This window comes from Diadema antillarum, unplaced genomic scaffold (genome assembly GCF_040938485.1).
Source record: "Diadema antillarum isolate AM-2024a unplaced genomic scaffold, OU_Dant_1.0 seq00000040_RagTag, whole genome shotgun sequence".
In the NCBI taxonomy this organism is placed as follows: Eukaryota; Metazoa; Echinodermata; class Echinoidea; order Diadematoida; family Diadematidae; genus Diadema; species Diadema antillarum.
The window spans coordinates 306,641-326,625 of NW_027271152.1; the positions used below are offsets into that span (position 1 = coordinate 306,641).

The following is a 19,985-nucleotide window of genomic DNA, read 5'->3' on the forward strand; positions in this document are numbered from 1 at the left end:
TGGTTAAATTGTGGTTACCATGGCAACGGTTTGTGTGACAAACACAAAAAATTATGTGTTCCACATCTATACCTCAGGGCCATAATGCCTACCAAATTTGGTTTCAATTGCTTGAAAAATGTGGAAGAAGTTCACTCCACAGGATTAAAAAAAAAAATAAGGTTACCACGGCAACGCATTGTCCGATACAAATACAAAGTACATTTTGTAAAACTACACTTAAAGAGCATCATACACAACAAATTTCACCTTCATATATCAAATGGTTCAATTTGATACAAAAAAGAGTGGCTACCATGGCAACACATTTTTCTTATATCAACACATTGGTATCTTGCATAACTACACCTCCCGATCATCATACATACTAAATTGACCTCAATTGCTTGAATGATGTGGAAGTTATTCAATCCACAAGGTTTTTGTAAAATTATGGGTACCATGGCAATGCTTTGTCCGACAAACACAAAAATTATGTGTTCCACATCTATGCCTCAAGGCCATAATGCCCACCAAACTTGATTTCAATCGCTTCAAAACTGTGGACGTTGTTCACTCCACAAGATTTCAAAGAAAACATGCGGTTACCATGGCAACACTTTGTCAAGTACAAACACAAAGAGTGTCTTGCATAACTACACCTATAGATCATCATAGATACCATTTTTTTAATTTATTGCTTAAATACAATAGAAGTTATTCAATCCACAAGGTTTTGGTAAAATTATGGTTACCATGGCAACGCATTGTCCAACAAACACAAAAAAACATGTCTTGCACATCTATACCTCAATATCATCATTTACGCTAAGTTTCATTTAAATTGCTTCAAAACTGTAGGAGGAGTTCGCGACGCAAGATTTTGCAACAGACCAACTGACCGACCGCCCGCCCACCCGACCGCCCGACCAACATCACGGTGATTCCTATATACTCCCTTCACACTATGTGCGGTGGGGGTATAAAAAGAAATATATGCATTTGTGATTAAACTTTTGCGTTGTATGAGAGGGCTTAGAAAGTTGTGCTGAAAGTCCTTTTTTTTTTCTGCTTGTCAGCAAACGAAACCCAGAAGTGGCACCAGAATTATGAACTTATAAATTATAATTGATATACCATCTGATCTCATCAAAATAGCATTTCCAAAAACAATTCACAGCTGGGGTGACAAGACCTTGTATCTGCAAATTTGGTGAAAATGACTTTTTTTAAAAATTAATGGTCAAATAATAAGTTAAGTGCTGTCCTGTCCAAATCCCAGATGTCTTACCCAAAAAATGAAGCAACCACAGCATGTCAAATGAAGGGCTCTCCCATTCGCTGCAGTGCTTTGGACGCCATGTTTTTTGGCTCTCCCGAACATTTAACATTTTGTAGATATGAGGTCTTGTCGCCCCAGCGACAAATTATGCTATCTTTTCAGGCTTTTGAATTAAAGATCCAATAGCGTTGGGAGACTGTGAAGTAGTAAGGCTGTCCTGGACTCAGATACATGTATAGAGACTCCAACCCAGAGCACCTTCTGATCTGGAGATTCTCCCGCCCGAAACCCCTAGCAAACGGGAGACTCCAAGTTGATGTGTGCGAAGCGCAAAGTTCCTAGAGTTCTAGATGCTCTCTGGTGCTACAGTATCTAAGGCTTATTTTTTCAACATACGATAGCAATAAGTAAGAAATCCTTTCCACCGGGAGACACAGAGCCAGGGCGGGAGAAATCAAATCTCAAGCGGGAGAACGGGAGATTTTGCAAAAATGGGCTTTTGGCGGGAGATCTCCCGTCGAAAACAGGAAAGTTACAGTCTCTGCATGTATATGTATGCAGAAATCCCTGAAACAACTTGTGTGCACCTTAATAAGCAGCACACACACAGCAGAATTAATCTTGACTGGAGCCAACAGTTACCTATGGCACTACCAAATACAGTCAATGTCACACAAACATAGCACACACAAGCTTGAAATATTTCAAATCTGAAAGAAATTTGAATCTGAACTCAGAATGCTACAAAATCATGAATTATTATCAGTAAATCTATCCAAAAGAAGAGTGAAAAATCTAGTCCACTTGACTAGATTTACTGATAATGTTCATGATCAAATTTACCTACTTTACATTCACAGACAATGCGACAAAATCTTTGTTCATTTTCTCTTAACACAAAGAGCATGAATTTGAGTCACTTGCCCAAATAAAACTATTATTTATACAATCAAAGAGCACCACTGAAAGCTCTGGCAGCATGGTTGATACAAGTACATGTAAAGCTCTTCATCTTCCACAAGAAGAGTAATGTGCATTGTACAAAAATATAAATAGATTAAAAAAAAATCACAATTACCCAGTGGAGTGACTGTACTTTAAACTCGCTTGTTTTTGTTTTTGTTTTTGTCTACAAGCAAGTGTAATTACAGCACCATTGGGTCCAACAGTGATTGTGATTAATCTTTATTGGCCTGTTTTATTGCCCAAAAGAAAGTACGTTTGTAACAACTTGAAGTAAAGGTAGAAATTTCTCTGCAACTACTAGTAATTTGTTCGATTAGATACTGGTGTTCCTTTGGATTTCTCTCTTTCTAGTACAGTGGAACCTCATGATAACAGGGTCGGATATACAGTCAAACCTGTCTATTGCAGCCACCCCAAGGGAGACGAAAAATGTGGCCATTGTAGACAGGTGGTTGTTATAGACAGAGTCATCAATGTGGCTTTTCTCTTGTGGGCGAATTGTGTCTAGTGGTTGCATACGGTAGGTGACCAACATAGACAGTGGCCGCTATACACAGGTTTGACTGTAGCAAGATATCTGAAATAACAAAGTAATTTTACAGGTCCCATTCCTTTTGTATTCTTTTGTTTTTATCCCTGACATATAAATGTAATAAGACACTCAATATAACCAGAACATTTCAGTTGTCCTAGCAGCTCAGTATAACAAGTTTCTTCCTGTGCTTTTATTCAATGCCCATACTATGCAATAGTTTTTATATTTGTACTGGCATATAATATCAATATACAAGGTGTACTTGAGATTACCCAAGTGCTATAAAAGAATAACCCGTAATACTATGAGGAATGCGAGTTCCTTTCAGACTTCCTGAATGTGAGGCCGGTGGTCCGTGGTCCTGTTGATCTCCACCAGCCTAAATGCCCGAATCACCATAGCAACCACTGACAACATCTTATGGAGAACCTCGATGAATGGCTGAGTGGCTGTCCTTGTGGCCACGCCCACGTTGAAGAAAAACATTGCGATTGGCTGACACAGGCCGTTGAAGAGCGCCGCGGCAAATGGCCTGAGGAAATAGTTCCCGAAGCCGAGCGTCAGTCCAACCAAGAGGGCACCGATGACATTATACAGGAAAAATCGCAGCCCCTCCAGGAGGAATATGAGGATTAAGTCGACGAGGATGCGCAGCGTAGCAAAGATCTCCTGTGCACACCTCCTGACGGCTCGTTCCGATTTGTCTGCAACGGCCGTCATGTACACTTCCTCCTGAACTTGCCTTGTGTCGGAGTATGATGTGTTACCATGGTGATAGATATAAACATATCTGCAAAAATGCCAAGCAAATACTCAACTTAGTAAACAGTCTGCATCACATTGCAGAGAACTACATCTACAAAACTTTTGTAAACACATATTTTCCAATTTCATGCATTTTGTGACACCAGTTTGTGATCTGCGTTAAAAGTGCAAGTATGGAACTCTTAAACAAGTATCATTCTTTTGTTTTAAATATACCACTGGAGTTAACACTTGTTATTGTACTTGTGAGTGTGAGTGCTTTGTTATAACATGGACCTACTACACATGGACATTCATCGCTCGTTATTTAATTCGCGCACCTGTTTCTGTCAAAAGCGCCACAAAAACATTTTGAACATGCTTTCCTGCTTTGATCCAGTGTTGTCCACTGACAGCCAGCCTGGATAAAAACAAGAGAGCACTTTGAGAAATCTAAAAACTACATGCGCAAAAGATAATAACTCTCTTAAATCAAGAAAAATGCATATGCAGTAGTAGTGTATATTACAAAATCATCGCTAAAGAAATTTCATTTGCAAAATACAAGTACTTTACAAGAAAAACCAAACAATTTGCAGTTTGATCGTGATTTGTAATCTATTTTTCCCCCTTTGTTGCACATTGTTTCAGAGTAAACATGAACAGTAACAGCAGACAAAATACTTGTCTCGCCATTCGGGCCGGACATTACATGCGTTGCGGCAAGTGTGTGCTTCAGCAATTACCAACTTTGTGACCCAAAATTTGTCCTTGTTCGACATTTGCTGCTCCCCATCATTGGTGTTTATTCAAAGGCAGAGGAGTCTGAAAAGGCACCTCAGCCAAATAGGACCGAAATGTTGGAAACGGTTCTTTTGTCAGTGATGATGCACGATTACACAATCATCATTGTCCAAACGTCTGAATGTACTCATTAAGATGCACATAATCAGGTGGCGGTGGTGATCATTGGATCAAAGAAAGACCTCTGTTCATAGTCCATTTGAGTAGTAGGTCCATACTTATAATCACAGTGCTTAATAACATCACACCACATTATATTATGTCAATAAAAATTGCATTTCCAGGTAACAGAGCAGTAGAGAAGAATCCATATCTTACAAAATTCAAAAAGTATTAATAATATTCATGGCAGTTACTCATACCTTGCTTTATTATCGGTCTCCACAGATACAACGCTTTTAATTTCCTCTACTGGAAATTCCTCCATCTCAACCTCTGTGTGCCTGAGTGCAGGGTGTGGAGGAGTTACCATGGCAACAGGCATCTCTTGCTTGGTTTCTTCCACTTTTGCAATCTCCTTCTCCTCCTTCTTTTCCTTCTTCTTCTTCTCCTTTGTCTCTTTGGTTTTGCTCTTCAGACTGACGGACCAACCTTTCTTCTTCTTCTTTTCTTCTGCGACATGGCTGTCTTCACTGGGCTTCGTTTCTAGTGAAAACACACATCATCATACCAGATAGGTTTAGATCATTTCCGGCGAAAGGAAGCAAATGAAAAAAGAATTCATTCTTTGTCACACATGAAAAAAAAAAATGCATCTATTTCTCATCTTGACATCAGTGCAATGTAAAAAAATGTTCACTTACAGATATCTCTCAGTAGGATGAGTGTTTCTGCTCAAAGTTTTATATCAAGAAGAACATGACAACTTAAAATTAGAATAGATATACACATCACATACACATGTAACTCAGATGTCTGTGATTTGTCCCTTGCTTTTACTGGCCACACTACAGCAGTATAGCCACACATAGTGACGGTCATCTACATCAACTTATGTATCACAATTGTTATCCCCTTTAATTATCGTAATAATGATACTAAGGACATTGATGTAATTGATAATGGTAACAATGATACTACTACTAATAATAATTATCATCACCTTAACACTTACCAATGCCAGAAGGGTGTTTTACACTTTTTGAAGATCAGGAGACAGAAGATATCCATTCTTTACATCATGAACCTTCACAACTTTTTTTTTTCCCTTCTCAGAAAAGTTCACATTCCCTGATGAGATATGGAGAAATATCAAGGCCAATTACTATAACAACCCCCCCCCCCCCAAAAAAAAAAAGCAAACAAACTCAAAAGAAGTCTAATTAAACCTTCTCGTACATGATTCTATTGTATACTAGCCAGTGATATATGTAAATGTGTTCACCTGTATCTTCTGATGCCTTGTTGTTGTTGCTTTGCAATACCCCATCTCTCTCTCTCAACATTTCGGCCAGAGCTTTCTCATTCTCGTCTGAGTCGTCCCATGATCCTGTGTCTATGAATGCAAGTCAAGTACGTGTGGAAAGGGGAAACAGTTTCTTGGAGAATACTGTACTTATGTTGTTTACATGGATATTACACTTCATAAAAAATTTCAAAAAATGTGACATCATATAAAGCAAAAAAAAAAACAAAAAAAAAACAAACAAACAAACCTTTGATTAAGTGCAGTATTTTGTTTCACGGTCCAATCAGACTTTCCCATATCTCTGCATATTACAATCGATGATGTCTAAACATTCAATTTGGCAAATACTTCATCGTCTCCAATGCTAAGTTTGATTTTAAAAGGTTGCAATGCAGAAAAAAAAAAATGATTACACTTTTTTTTTCTTTGAATTTCTCTTGAATTATAAGTAATCTAAATCAGTTACTTTACCCTGAGACATTTGACCTCATAGCCAAAAATGTTTAATGTCTGTACAGTCATCACAGACATACATAATCTAATTCTCAATTCAGACGATGTAACGTTCATTGTCCTCAAATTATATAATATACATTGTAGGTCACACCACCTGGGTAACACAATCAAATAGAAACAGAAAGACAGAAAAACAAAAAAAAAATAGTACATCAGAAGCAGGGATTGAAGAATATCTATATTGTATTGGATGGCTGTGAATGGAATACCAGGGATTATCATCTGCATAGGACGTTTTAGCGGCGCATTAAAAACGTGTACTGTTGTCCGCTCAATTTTTACCGTTCAATATCAGAGCATATTGAACGAAACGCATAGGCCAACGTATTAATTCTCCATAGGCTATCGTTGTTACTTGCCGTTCAAGATCACACCATATTCAATTCTGTCTCGTCTATTGCGCGAGCGCTGAATACTGAATGCACAAACGCTTGCTACTAGTGCGCGTCATTTCGTTACAATTCAAAAGCGCGCAAACATCTTGCTGTTGCTTGTTTCATACGCAATTTTAGGGGCTTCCCCTCTTCAGCGCTGGGATGCGACTGCCGAGTCAACTTCAAAGACGAGTAGACGCGGGATAATTTTTGAGCAGTTTATGCTTGCTCTACTTGATTGTATAGATGATAATAATTATATTGGATGGCCTTGATTCATGGAATACCAGGGAATATTGCACTCATTAGGGTCAATATTGCACTCATCTTCGATTCGTGCAATACATTGGCCCTAACTTGTCCAATATTCCCTGGTATCCCATTCATAGCCATCCAATATAATACAGTGGCCCTAACGAGTGCAATATTCCCTGGTATTCCATGAATTAATGCCATCCAATATAATTATTATCATGTACAATGAAGTACATCAAGCACAAACTGCACAAAAATACCGGGCTTCTGCTCGTTTTTGAAGTTGACTCGGCAGTCACATTCCAGCGCCGAGAGGGGGAAGCCCCTAAAACTGTGTATGAAGCAACTAGCAAGATTATTTGCGCGCTTGTGATGTACATGTTTTGTAACAAAATGACGCACACTATTAGCAAGCTTTTGCGCACTCAGCAAGCGCTCGTGCAACAGACAAGACAGAATATGGTGTGATCTTGAACAGCAAGCAACAACGGTAGCCCGTGGAGAATTAATACGTTGGCCTATGTGTTTCGTTCGATATGCTCTGATATTGAAAGGTAAAATTGAGCGCACTACAATACGCGTTTTCAATGCGCCGCTGAAACGTCCTATACAGATGATAATTGAGAATGATGAACTTCACTTGTGTCAGCACATTTGTTTTTCTTCACAGCAAGAACCAGTGAATTCACAGTCATTGTTTACAATTACCTATCTGCGGAGGAGCTTGTGGTTTGGGTTTTGGCGGAGCTGGGTCATAGGACTGACCCTTTCGGCTGCGTCCTGGCCGATGGTTTGACCTTTCACTTGGGGGGTCATCATCTGTTGCAAATAAGATGAAAAACAACAACCACAACATTAGGGCTTTGCAAGGTATAGTATACAAATGACGCACAGGTCTGAGTGCGTCAGTCGGAATTGTGTGCATAAGGTAACTATGGAATGCTTAACCCACAAGGCAAAGCCGAGTGGGTTTAGGCTAAATTCCATAGTTACCGCATGCACACTATATTCTGACTGACGCACGAAAAGACATGTGCGTCATCTGATTTATAGAATGGGTAATTTTCTTGTCAAAAACCCATTTTTCTATCGTGTTACCCGATGACAAAATTACTGGATGCATTTCCTTTTGGCTTGCCGTAAACGGGCATGCATACCCGTACTTACCGTTTTTACTGGATGCATGGCCAGCCATGCATCAGTTTTACTGGATGCATGGCCAAGCTGGGTGCGCGAACGCTTGCTTTAGTGCGCGAACCTTTGTTACAAGTACGCGTACTCTTGCTGAGTGCGCGATAACATGTTTACCACTGTGACTCAGCGTGCGGCCAGTAAAAATGAACGCATAGCTCTCGACCAATCAGATCGCAGGATTCTCGCTACCCATTCTATAAAATGTAAATGTGACACCAAGGTGAAATATTGTGCACTCTTTCTACAGAATCTTTGAACAACAACAAAATGTGACAATGATATGATAACCAGAACAATCTATCTTTGGAAATCATGACTCATCCTTGAAAAAGAAGCTTGAATTTGACTAAATGTTCTTTTGATTCACCAACTGTAGTGGGAAATTTCTCTGTTTGACTTTGGACCGTCGTAGACGACACGAATATAAATCCATTCGTTTCATCTCTATGACATTATGTGGGTATTTCCCAGTTACTGTGATGCAAAGAACTATTATTGATGAGTGGATAAAAGCATGGTCAAATTCTACTAACAAATTATGATTGATTATAAGTCCCAGAAATCAAGTATAACTTCCCCACATCAATCATAACTCCATAAATCATTCAGAACTTTACTATCAACTATAAGTCTGTGAGTTTCTTCATAAATGATAATGGAGACGTATTGTTCATCAATAGTTATAATCTGTTGTGGGTCTGAGTTATAACACTGATTTCAGGATAATTCATGATTCTCACTTGATAAAACAGGGCCCTGGACAAATCGTCCTACAACCTGCAAACATAATATCCAAAGATTAACTGTTTACAGAAGTACAAAAAGGTCTTGCTGCTCTATTTCTAAGACACCTCAAAACATTTCCTTTCATCACAAATGCACAATGACTGACATTTTCTCAAGGAGCAAACTCTTTCTGTTCTGTAATACCTTTTCTTTTCTTTTCTTTTTCAGATTTTATCAATCAATCAATATCTTTTATAGGTAATGAATTGACAAATCAGACACATATCATTAAAATAGTGCATCATAATCTAAATATGTTTGATTTTAAACATGTTAAACCTGTATAAAGAAAAACATTTGATTTATATGATGTCATCTTATCATTAGAGGGATGTTGTGAGTAACTTGAATACAGTTCAGAAGACTGCAACATGTATTCCAGTTTAACAATAATAAGGCACTCTATAATTGTTCAGTTAGTCGCAAAGGCATCTGTAAATACCAGCATTGCTGCCTATGATGCAAATTTGAATTGAAACAAACTGGTAATTTCAGTTTAATACACATGTATGCCATCTTTTTCTCCAATTAGCCCACTGAAGACTAGTCCCCAGCATACTCTGGCAGATGTCTAGATGGGAAATGCATGTTATGGCAAAATAAGCCCATCCTCAAAGGGTAAAAGCTGACTCCCATTTCATTTGCCAGCAATTCTGGTTCTTTAAATGATGCTTTTTTTTATGCAAATATGACCATTTCCCACCTTCTTACACTGTAATCGAAATTGGAGATGAGCTGTAATAATACAGTAAGAGGGGGGTGTTGTCATCAAAACAACTTCAAAAAGTTCCAAGCAAGTGACAGCTACATTTCGAATTGCATATCACTGATTTTTGGTGTATTCACCATTGATTGCATTCCGGAAGTCATACGGTGGATTCCCATCAGCATCTTTCCTCTTCTTTGCTTTCCTGGTCGTCGATCTCTGAGAGTCGTCTTCAGAGTCGTACATGCCACGGTCCACAAAGACATTGACCCCTGACCTTGCAGCACTAAGAGAGTCACAGGTGGATGGCGGTGATCATGTGATGATAAAAGGAGAAGAAAAGAAGACAACATCCACTATCAACACAAATTTAACTTGGTTGTCTACGCAAACAATGATGATTGATGCTAATGAATAATGATGACAAGGATAATGTGAAAAAATATGAATGACATTGTTCATGCTCACAAAGTTAATTGTGATGATGATGATGATGATGCTACAAAAGATGATGACAATGACAATGGTGATTATTCCTACAAGAGAAGCATGAAAATGAAGTGCATGTTTTTCAAATGCCAGATTATGAAAAAGAGTTCTTGAAAATAATGGGGCTGGTACTGGAATATGTGAATGTTATCATCATCACTATTGCTAGCACTTAGCATTTAAGTGATAGGAGTTCTAATTAGATGTAAGATTCCAAAAACAAAGAATTACATCGACAGACCCTGTAGAAGAAGACGGAATGTTTGCATCTGAAAGTATTCCACTTCAAAGCACTAGTCTACACATATGTGTGATTTCACAGCAGTATCATTTTTCATATCATTAAAAACTCTGGGATCAAAGGGATGGTATAGTTTTCATTGAGATGGAGCTTCAGGTTTCCTTATGTGATAATGATAAACATCTTATGAAATATGAAAAGAAAATGCAATATTAAGGGAATTCAAGGTTTATCTAATTAAAATTGGTTTTGACATGGCTGAGATATCAAAAAATAAAGAGGTTCTAATAAAAATGAGGGACCCACCTTATATTGGGATCTTGCACAAAGTCAAAATTTGAATCCATAATCTCAACCACTCATCATCAATTTTGAAGCATTTTCATCTCTTCCTTACTTCAATTTTTTTTTTAACTTCTTTGACCTTCTCTGTAAGTTCTACAAACATTAGCACTATTACATGGATCCCATCTGTATTTGATGATGCCGACGATATGTTTCGTTCCATGGCTCCTGTTATCATCATTTGACTTCAGTCTTGCTGTTTTTCCTGTATACAGTGTAGCTCTTTGAACACATACTTCCACTTTGAGAAGGCCCTATACTTATCTACAAACTTAGATACAGATTTAGGCAGTCCGGGGCTAATTGTAGGGCCCATGCAAACTTATGGTGTTAAAAAGACAGTAGATAGAGACAAGTTACTATTGTTGGTCACATTTTCATATTCTTAATATGTCACATTTTTCCACATTGTAATCATGAACCTACTTTGGCTGGAAATTCTGCTTTCTGTTTTTTATTCAATACATAGCAATGTAATACATACAAACTCACCTCTTAGCTGCAGATGCACTTTCAACGATGGTTTTAGATGTCTTTCTATTTGAGCTTCCTGTTTCTGGCTTAGATGGCGTTTTGTTCTTGAGATTTTCAGCTTTGACTGTTAGAGTAAGAACAAACAAAAAAGAATCAGGTCAAGTAAGTTTTGTACTTTGTCAGTGAAAATTATTTCAAAAAGCAGATATCAGATCTACAACAAGCCCTCATGAGGTACAATCTGTAATTGAGAGTTATTATTCATAGACATCCATTATGTCATTACCCTTGGATTTCAAATATACTATTGTCTGTTGACAAAAAGACAAGATAGCAGTGATTAGCACACACAGAATAATATTCTCTTCTTTCTAACCCAATGTGAAAATTGATTAGAATTTTGAAAGAATTTATTCAAATTCTAGACAAATAATGTACACAGCAGACTGCATCACACACAACTTGGAACCTCCTGATTAAACTTAGGTTTATCTTAATAGGGACGTGAGAATTTTGTATTTCTTAAATCCGTTAGATTGTTAGAACCATATTTGATTAACAATTGGTAAACTATTGTATGATTCATTTCTTTATTTAATGTTTCAGACTTTATTTTTACATTTATTTTGTCTCATTTATTTGTTAATTTTTTTGTTTTCATTTGACCACTGTACAAAATCTTATACTTCTTGTTTTTTTCCCAGTTTGCTGTTATGTATAGAGTTATCATACGTTTGTATTTGTTCATTGTTTTGTATACGTTGTATTTTTACATGTATGTGGACCCCTTTGGAAATCAGTCTTGAGCTGAAAGGGCTATCCACCCTATGAATGGAAATGAATAAATAAAATTTGATTTCAAAGCTGTTTTTACGAGCAATCATACAAGTGTATATCATATTGACGATACTGAAAATTGTAGAGCCAATAACAAAGTCAATGTAAGAGGCATGTTTACCTTTAGAATGAAGGTAAACATTCACATGACATTCACATTCCACATTCACATGGCAGTTATCAAGAAATCTTCATTTACATGTGATTTCATCATACGTTCATAATAATACTCTGCTAGTTGAGATTTAATTTTCGTCATCATTCATAACTCTCATCATTTAATTTGACAAATAAATCATTCCAACAGCGGCTTCAATAACAAAAATCTATTTTTCATCTCAGCATGGGCCACCTTGTTTGATTGTCTTGGATGACTTGGCAGATTTCTGCGAGTGCGTTGACCTGACACTAAACTCCTCTCCAGAGCTAATCTGGGTGACTGTGTCGTCATCCTCTGGCTCTGAACTGTCCCAGTTTGACTCAGTCTCGGGAGACTGCGCTCGTCGGTCTTTGGCCTTTTGGGCAGCAATCTGAGTCAAGAAAAAAATGAAGATAAAAACAGCAATAACAGCATTTGTCCAACAGTCCAAGGCATATTACAATAATATATTATTTCTTCATTTTGTAAATCATTTACTACCTTTATGACTAATATCTGAAATCACAAATTAGTCAAGATTCCTGTCTTGCTCTATCTATTAAAAAAAAAGAAAAAAAGAAAAAAATATTATATCGTGCTTGTGGAGTGGATGGATTTCATATCACAATGCAGTGAATGCCATTCATAAATCACAATATTTGTTTGTTGTTAAATGTCTTTTAAACACCCTTGGTCTTATATAGATGAAATGTAGGCCACTATTTACTAAAATTGTAGGCCTAACCACAATGTACTGTAGATGATCTAACTAGTACTAAATTTTACTAGTCTAGTAGTATTGAGTTGGTGATAGAATTTTATACAGTTCAGGCCTACAAGTAGGAGGGAAGGCAAAAGGGGTTGTGCATTGGCCTGACGAGTTTCATCAGCCTTTATGGGTTTTTAAAGCAAAAAAGAAAGAAACTAGAAATGTCGCTATGGCGACTGATGCCTCCGCCATAATGCATTAGATTCTCCCAATAGGCGTATAGTACAATGTCTTCACAATGTGTGATCCAATGACAGTTTCACATAACTGGCAAAATATTGAAATGACAGGTTTGTCAGAAATGTCTTGAACTGGGTTTGCTTTAATTTTCTAAGAGTGCAGGTACACATATTTGGGGAATTGAGAATTTTTACTTGAATTCTGACAGACATTTTTATAAGTTTATGCATCTGAGTGATTTCCAAGGTATGAAGAAAGAGTGTAATGACGGTACAAAATGGATTTTTTTTTTTTTTTTTTTTTTTGGGGGGGGGGGGGGGGGCATTGAAACCTGGCCTTTGACCCTTAACCTTTGACTTTTGACCTTCTGGCTGGAAATTTCCCAGAGAATCTCCATTAGGTAATGCATGTATTAAGTTTTGAAATTAATAATGCAAGCATTGCATAGACTAGTATACGAGGGAAATAGTAAAATTTTGAGGAGTTGACCGTGACCTTTGACCCATGACCCCTAAATTCCCTAGATAATCCCTGCCAGTCAGTACATGCATATGTACCAAGTTCCACGAAGATACATTGAACCATTTGCGAGAAAAGCAATATTGCAACATTTTCACCTAACCTTTGACCTTTTGACCTTTGACCTTATGACATGAAACTCTCTCTGGAGAATCTTTACGCAGTAGTACATGTCCACACCAAGTTTCAAGAAAATACCTTTGGGCATTGCATAGATATGGGGAAAATTGCAACATTTGTAGCATTTGACCTTGACCTTTTGACCATTGACCTCTTGCCAATGTCACTAAAATTGACTCAACTAATTGTCCCATTATACATCATCCTTGGACCAAGTTTGGTGAAAGCTGCTTCATCCAGTTTTGAGTTATCACGTAAACAGATAAATTTTAGGATTTGACCTTGATCTTTGACCTTTGACCTCTGTCCGATTTTACTGAAAAACTAATCAAGTAATTGTCCCATTATACATCATCCTCCAACAAAGTTTGGTGAAATTTGCTCTATCCAGTCTTGAGTTATCGCGTAAACGGATACAATTTCATGATTTGACCTTGACCTTTGACCTTTGACCTTTGACCTTCAGCCGATTTCACCCAAAATCTAATCAAATAATTGCCCATCATACTTCATACTTGGACCAAGTTTGGCAAAATACCAGTAAATATCACTCAAGTTATCGCGTAAACGAAAGTGGACGGACGGACGGACGGACGTACGGACGTACGGACGGATGGACATACAGACATACGGACGGACGGACGGACGGACGGACGGACGGAAAACCCGAAAACATACTGCCTCCGGCACCACTTCGTGGCGGAGGCATAAAAAAAAAGTTTTATTGAGAGAATATTATGTTATTGTCAGTGTATAAGGGACAAGTTAGACATGTGGGTTGAGTGAATGCAGTGCAATTAGAGCACATCATTGAGAGTTTGAGGAAAATCGGACAATCTGTTCAAGAGTTATGAATTTTTGAAGTTTCTGCTCACTCAAGGCTGGATGAGAAGACTAGGATAGCTTGTGATGTCACACGAGTACAATGATATAAGAGAATAAAGAAAATTCAACATATTCTCACTTTTCTCGCATAACAAAAGAACACTTGACTTCTCTCTTTCAGAAGGCAGGGGGAATAATATTACCCTTAATGTCAGTAACAAGTCAAAGAAATGTCCACTTAATTCAAAAAGTAAATTTTTGTGAAATCTCTTTTTATTTTGTTTATATGGTTGTACACATAATCATGACATCATACACTACATGTATAGTAGTCTTCTCATCCAGCAGTGACTACGCAGATACTTTAAAAATTCATAACTTTTAAACGGATTGTCCAATTTTCCCCAAACTTTCACTGATGTGTTCTACTAATATTGACATTGCATTCACTCAATCCGCATGTATGAAGGTGGACTTGTCCTTCAGGACTTGTCCTTTAAGGATCAAGAGCAGTATAATCTTGACTGATTGACAGGCTCCGACATACATGTGCACCATCGTTCTGGAAAAGCAACTTTAGGTAACGTAAGTACTGGCAAGTAGATCTAAAAGGGACAGTATATAGTATTTGCTGAGGTGAGAATTCAGCTTTAAACTTTCTGCAAGATACTTAAAAACCACTTTATGAGAATTAATGACTGTTTATGTAGGTAACAGAGCATAATTATAAGTAAACTGCAAGGCAAATTCAAAGTTAACTTGTTGGTTTTTAAATGGCCGAGATATCGAAAATCTAACAAAGTAATCCTAATAAAACAAGGTAGGTCCCACCTTTTATTTTGATTGCTTGCTCTAAATTATATCTCAGCCATTTCAAAACCAATTCTCATCACATAAACTTTGAATTCATCTGATATCTTTAGTAGGCTCTCATATTGATTTTGTATTAGAAGTTTTTCATTAGAGGTTCTATTTCATCAGTAAAATTTCAAACCTGAAACCACATCTCAACCAAAGCTGTACCATCCATTTACCGTACGAAGCGGAAGTTTTTACCTCACCATAAGGAATACATCTGTACACTACTACCCATGAAAAAAAAACAAAAACAAAAATTCAAACTACATCTGTACTCAACAACACAATCTTATTGCAACAAAAACTTTACCATGATTCAACCTTTAGTAAAGGCTTTACTCATGGCCTGGCCGATTTGGGCCATTCAATTTGGTACAAATAATGTACATCATCATCACTGATCATGGATGGGTAGATCTAAATTAACAAGGAAAAGTAGAAATTACGCGGTGCGTAATATATGTCCCCGCCGGAAGTAGCATTTTGTAACAAAATGTGCAATAAAGGTAAAAAATCAAGGTCAAAGGTCAAAGAAGTCAAAGGTCAAAATTCTGTGTAGAAGTTTTGAAGCCCTCACCTAGTGCCATCACATAAAGCAAATGGAATCGAAATTGGGTTAGAAATGGCGAAGGAGTAGCATTTTGTAGCCAATGTACAATATAGGTCAAAAATCAAGGTCAAAGGTCAAAAAAGACAAAGGTCAAAATTCTGTGTAGAAGTTTTGAAGCCCTCACCTAGTGCTATCACATAAAGCAAACGGAATCGAAATCGGGTTAGAAATGGCGAAGGAGTAGCATTTTGTAGCAAAATGCACAATATGGGTCAAAAATCAAGGTCAAAGGTCAAAGAAGTCAAAGGTCAAAATTCTGTGTAGAAGTTTTGAAGCCCTCAACTAGTGCCATCATATAAAGCAAACGGAATCGAAATCGGGTTAAAACTGGCGAAGGAGTAGCATTTTGTAGCAAAATGTACAATATAGGTCAAAAATCAAGGTCAAAGGTCAAAGAAGTCAAAGGTCAAAATTCTGTGTAGAAGTTTTGAAGCCCTCACCTAGTGCCATCACATAAAGCAAACGGAATCAAAATCGGGTTAGAAATGGCGAAGGAGTAGCATTTTGTAGCAAAATGTACAATATAGGTCAAAAAATCAAGGTCAAAGGTCAAAGAAGTCAAAGGTCAAAATTCTGTGTAGAAGTTTTGAAGCCCTCACCTAGTGCCATCACATAGAGCAAACAGAATCGAAATCGGGTTAGAAATGGCGAAGGAGTAGCATTTTGTAGCAAAATGTACAATACAGGTCAAAGGTCAAGGTCAAAGGTCACGACTGAAATTCTGTGTAGCAGTTTCAAAGCTCCCATGTAGCGCTATCTTATAAAGCAAACAGAATCAAAATTGGCTCATAAATGACAGAGAAGTAGCAAATTGAAGATTTTGATCACACACGGACGCACACACGGACGGACACACGGACGGACGGACGGACGGACGGACACACGGACACACACACGTACGGAGCCCGTTTCATAGTCCCCTGCTCGAACTCGTTCGGCGGGGACAAAAATATGAAATAAACTAGAGATTGTAATTTGTCATTACTGACAAATTAAGGTGATCCGATTTTTTTTTAATCAATGATTCGAATCCTGATGACCATCATTACAGGTTTCATCTGTGTTTAGAGACATTGGCCGTGTGATGTTTGGATTCTCTTTAGAAAAGGAAGTCTGCCATCTTTGGTACCAAATTCTGTGTACACTAGATAACGAAGATACAGCAACAAATACATATGACCTTTGACCCACCTTTACACTCCCAAGATGGCATCTGAGGAAAAAGTGGTTATTTTGTGAAATGATTCTTGCGACATCGTCTATACGTGTGCAAAATATGGGAAAGATAGGACAGGTATTCACCAAGATACTAGATGAAAAATTTATGACCTTTGACCCTAATCTACATACCCAAGATGTTGTCAGATCAAGTAGTTGTTATTTTATGAAATAATGTACGTGACATGAACTAAACATGTGCCAAAGATGGGGGTGATAGGGCCTGTTTTTTTCTTGAGTTATTGCAAAGAAAGTTGCAGAAAGAAAGAAATTTATATGAAAATACATCGAAGATAAGCTTTCATTTCACCAAGTTTTTTGACGTGATGCCGACGTCATATGAAAAAGTGGAGGGCACACGTTCGATAGCCCAAAGTCTCAGCTACGACATATTAAAATCTGGGAGAAATTCACTGAAGGTTAAGTGAGCTAGGGCTCGATAAAGACAATCACGTCAATTTTCACATCTAGAAAAATTCTCTCCCATAGAGATAACACGTCATAGCGAAGATACAGAAAGATGTACATACATATGACCTTTGCCCCCACTTTGCACAGACAAGATGGCATCTGAGCAAAAAGTGGTTATTTTGTGAAATGATCCTTGTAATATGGTCTTTGCGTGTGCAAAATATGGGAAAGATAGAACAGGTATTCACCAAGATACAGGATGAAACATTTATGACCTTTGACCCTAATTTACATACCGAAGATGGTGTCTGCTCAAGTAGACTTTGTTATTTTATGAAATAATGTACGTGACATGAACTAAACATGTGCCAAAGATGGGGGTGATAGGGCCTGTTTTTCTTGAGTTATTGCAAAGAAAGTTGCAGAAAGAAAGAAATATCTCAATACATCGAAAATATTAAGCTTGAATTTCAACCCAAATTTTTGACGTGATCCCGACATCGTATGAAAAAATGAAGGGCACACTAACGGTAGCGTAAAGTCTCAGCTAGAACATATTAAAATCTGGGAGAAATTCACCGAAGGGTAAGTGAGCTAGTGCTCGAGAAAGATAGTCGTGTCAATTTTCATTTCCAGAAAAACTGCACTCCCATAGAGATAACACGTAAACTGGTCAAATTTGACAAGATTACTTTCAATCCATTTTTACGAGGTGATGCTGATATCCAATCAAAGTTTTGCAATTTAATGTTTGAAAGAACATTAAATAAACTACAACATACTGAAATCTGGGTGAAAATTGATAAAGGATTTATATAAGATACGCTTGACTAAACTTGAAATTTGATGACGTCATTTTGAAAATTTACTTTTTTTACTTTATTAAGAAATTTGATATCTTTTAATCATTTTGCCAGCATTGCCACCCCATGAAATGACATGTACAACTCATCAGCTTTCAAAACATGTAAAGAAAATGGGGGGTCACCGTCCATCCTGACGAGTAAAATCGGATTTAAAATTGGCGGTTTTTTGACATAGTTGCACTGTATATCGCCATTGACGCGCGCGCGGAATTTCAACTTTGACGGGCCCGTATGACGTCATATTGAGTCGGATTGACTTGAAACTTGGTAGAAATATTCCTTGACATTTCAGACATCCGATCCGTGTGAAAAAACGGGATATTTTTGTCGCATATTTATGAGCTTTGCGTGCGTATATGCGCGCGCGCGCGTACGCGTCTGTCGATTTTTTATGAAATACTCCAAATGACCTGAAACGTGTGCAAAACAATTTTGAGCTCGATTGGAGCATGTTAAAATTTCAACGCGCGCGTACGCGCTCGTTTACCAGGATCGTGATCATATTTTATGAGATATATCGATAGAACTTGACTTGAACTATATGATATGTAAATTTTATTGAGAAATTCCATTCCATTAATGAGATACGAATGTGAACGTGATTTCAGATAATGACGTCATAGTGACGTCATGGTTGTCTGATCACAATGATACATTAGATCTGTCGTCCTTATGACGTGATACATATATGGTGTAAGTTTAAAAGAGATAGGTGAATGACTTTTTGAGTTAACCGCTGCACAACATTTGAGGAGAAAGAAATATTACAAAGAAGAAAGATTCAGTACAGATACAATAGGTGATCCGAGAGGATACTCGGATCACCAGCGACCCCATACGGACAAATACGTACCGTGTGGCGTGAAGGCGAGGCCATACTCATGACATGACTATGAGTCATAGTGAAGCTTACTCAAGTTACTGAAGACAAGTGAAGAAGGTTTGAAAGTTTGAACAGGCAGGCCGGATGACTTGTCATATTGAGTGGTAGCAGCCTAACAAGTTAGGGCCTACGCGCTGGATGTTTAACGTTCTTATCGTGTTTATCCTACTCACCTAGGCTCTATCGGCTAATCTAGATTTCTACATAGGCCTACATACGTACAGGCTACATAAACACACCCACACACACACCCACACACACGTGTGCGCGCGCACACACACACACACACACACACAACACACACACACACACACACACACACACACACAACAGCATGGCACAGGCACTCAAAACAATGGCTGACAAAATTTTGAAAGCCTGGGACTGAGCTCAATTTCTTTCCCCGGTCCACGTCCAGTCCATCGGCATCGCGTACGTCGGTTCATTCGGGCATCTAGTCTAGTACTAGTATGCAGAAATTCTTCTCCAGAACATAAAATCTCAATGTTTTACAGAAAGTAAAGCAAGCATCTTACGATTTTCTTGGCATTCAACTTGAAGTCATCCATTGTGATTTGATTGTGAATGTTGGAGAACGATCACCTAAATGTCCTTAGCAATGAATAAAACGTCACTAAGCACTGAGCTAGCT

The 19,985-nt window shown here is 37.8% G+C and overlaps 1 protein-coding gene across 1 annotated transcript; it reads right to left on the bottom strand.

Annotated features, from left to right (window-relative positions):
* Nucleotides 1–3,086: 3,086 nt before the first annotated feature.
* LOC139725413 (uncharacterized) lies at nt 3,087–19,902 on the bottom strand. The gene is made up of 8 exons (XM_071636488.1): nt 19,870–19,902; nt 12,288–12,465; nt 11,117–11,216; nt 9,690–9,835; nt 7,572–7,682; nt 5,695–5,805; nt 4,673–4,955; nt 3,087–3,552 (listed from the first exon to the last, which is right to left on the bottom strand). The coding sequence occupies exons 1-8, from the start codon at nt 19,900–19,902 to the stop codon at nt 3,087–3,089; spliced, it is 1,428 nt and encodes a 475-aa protein (XP_071492589.1).
* Nucleotides 19,903–19,985: the final 83 nt, after the last annotated feature.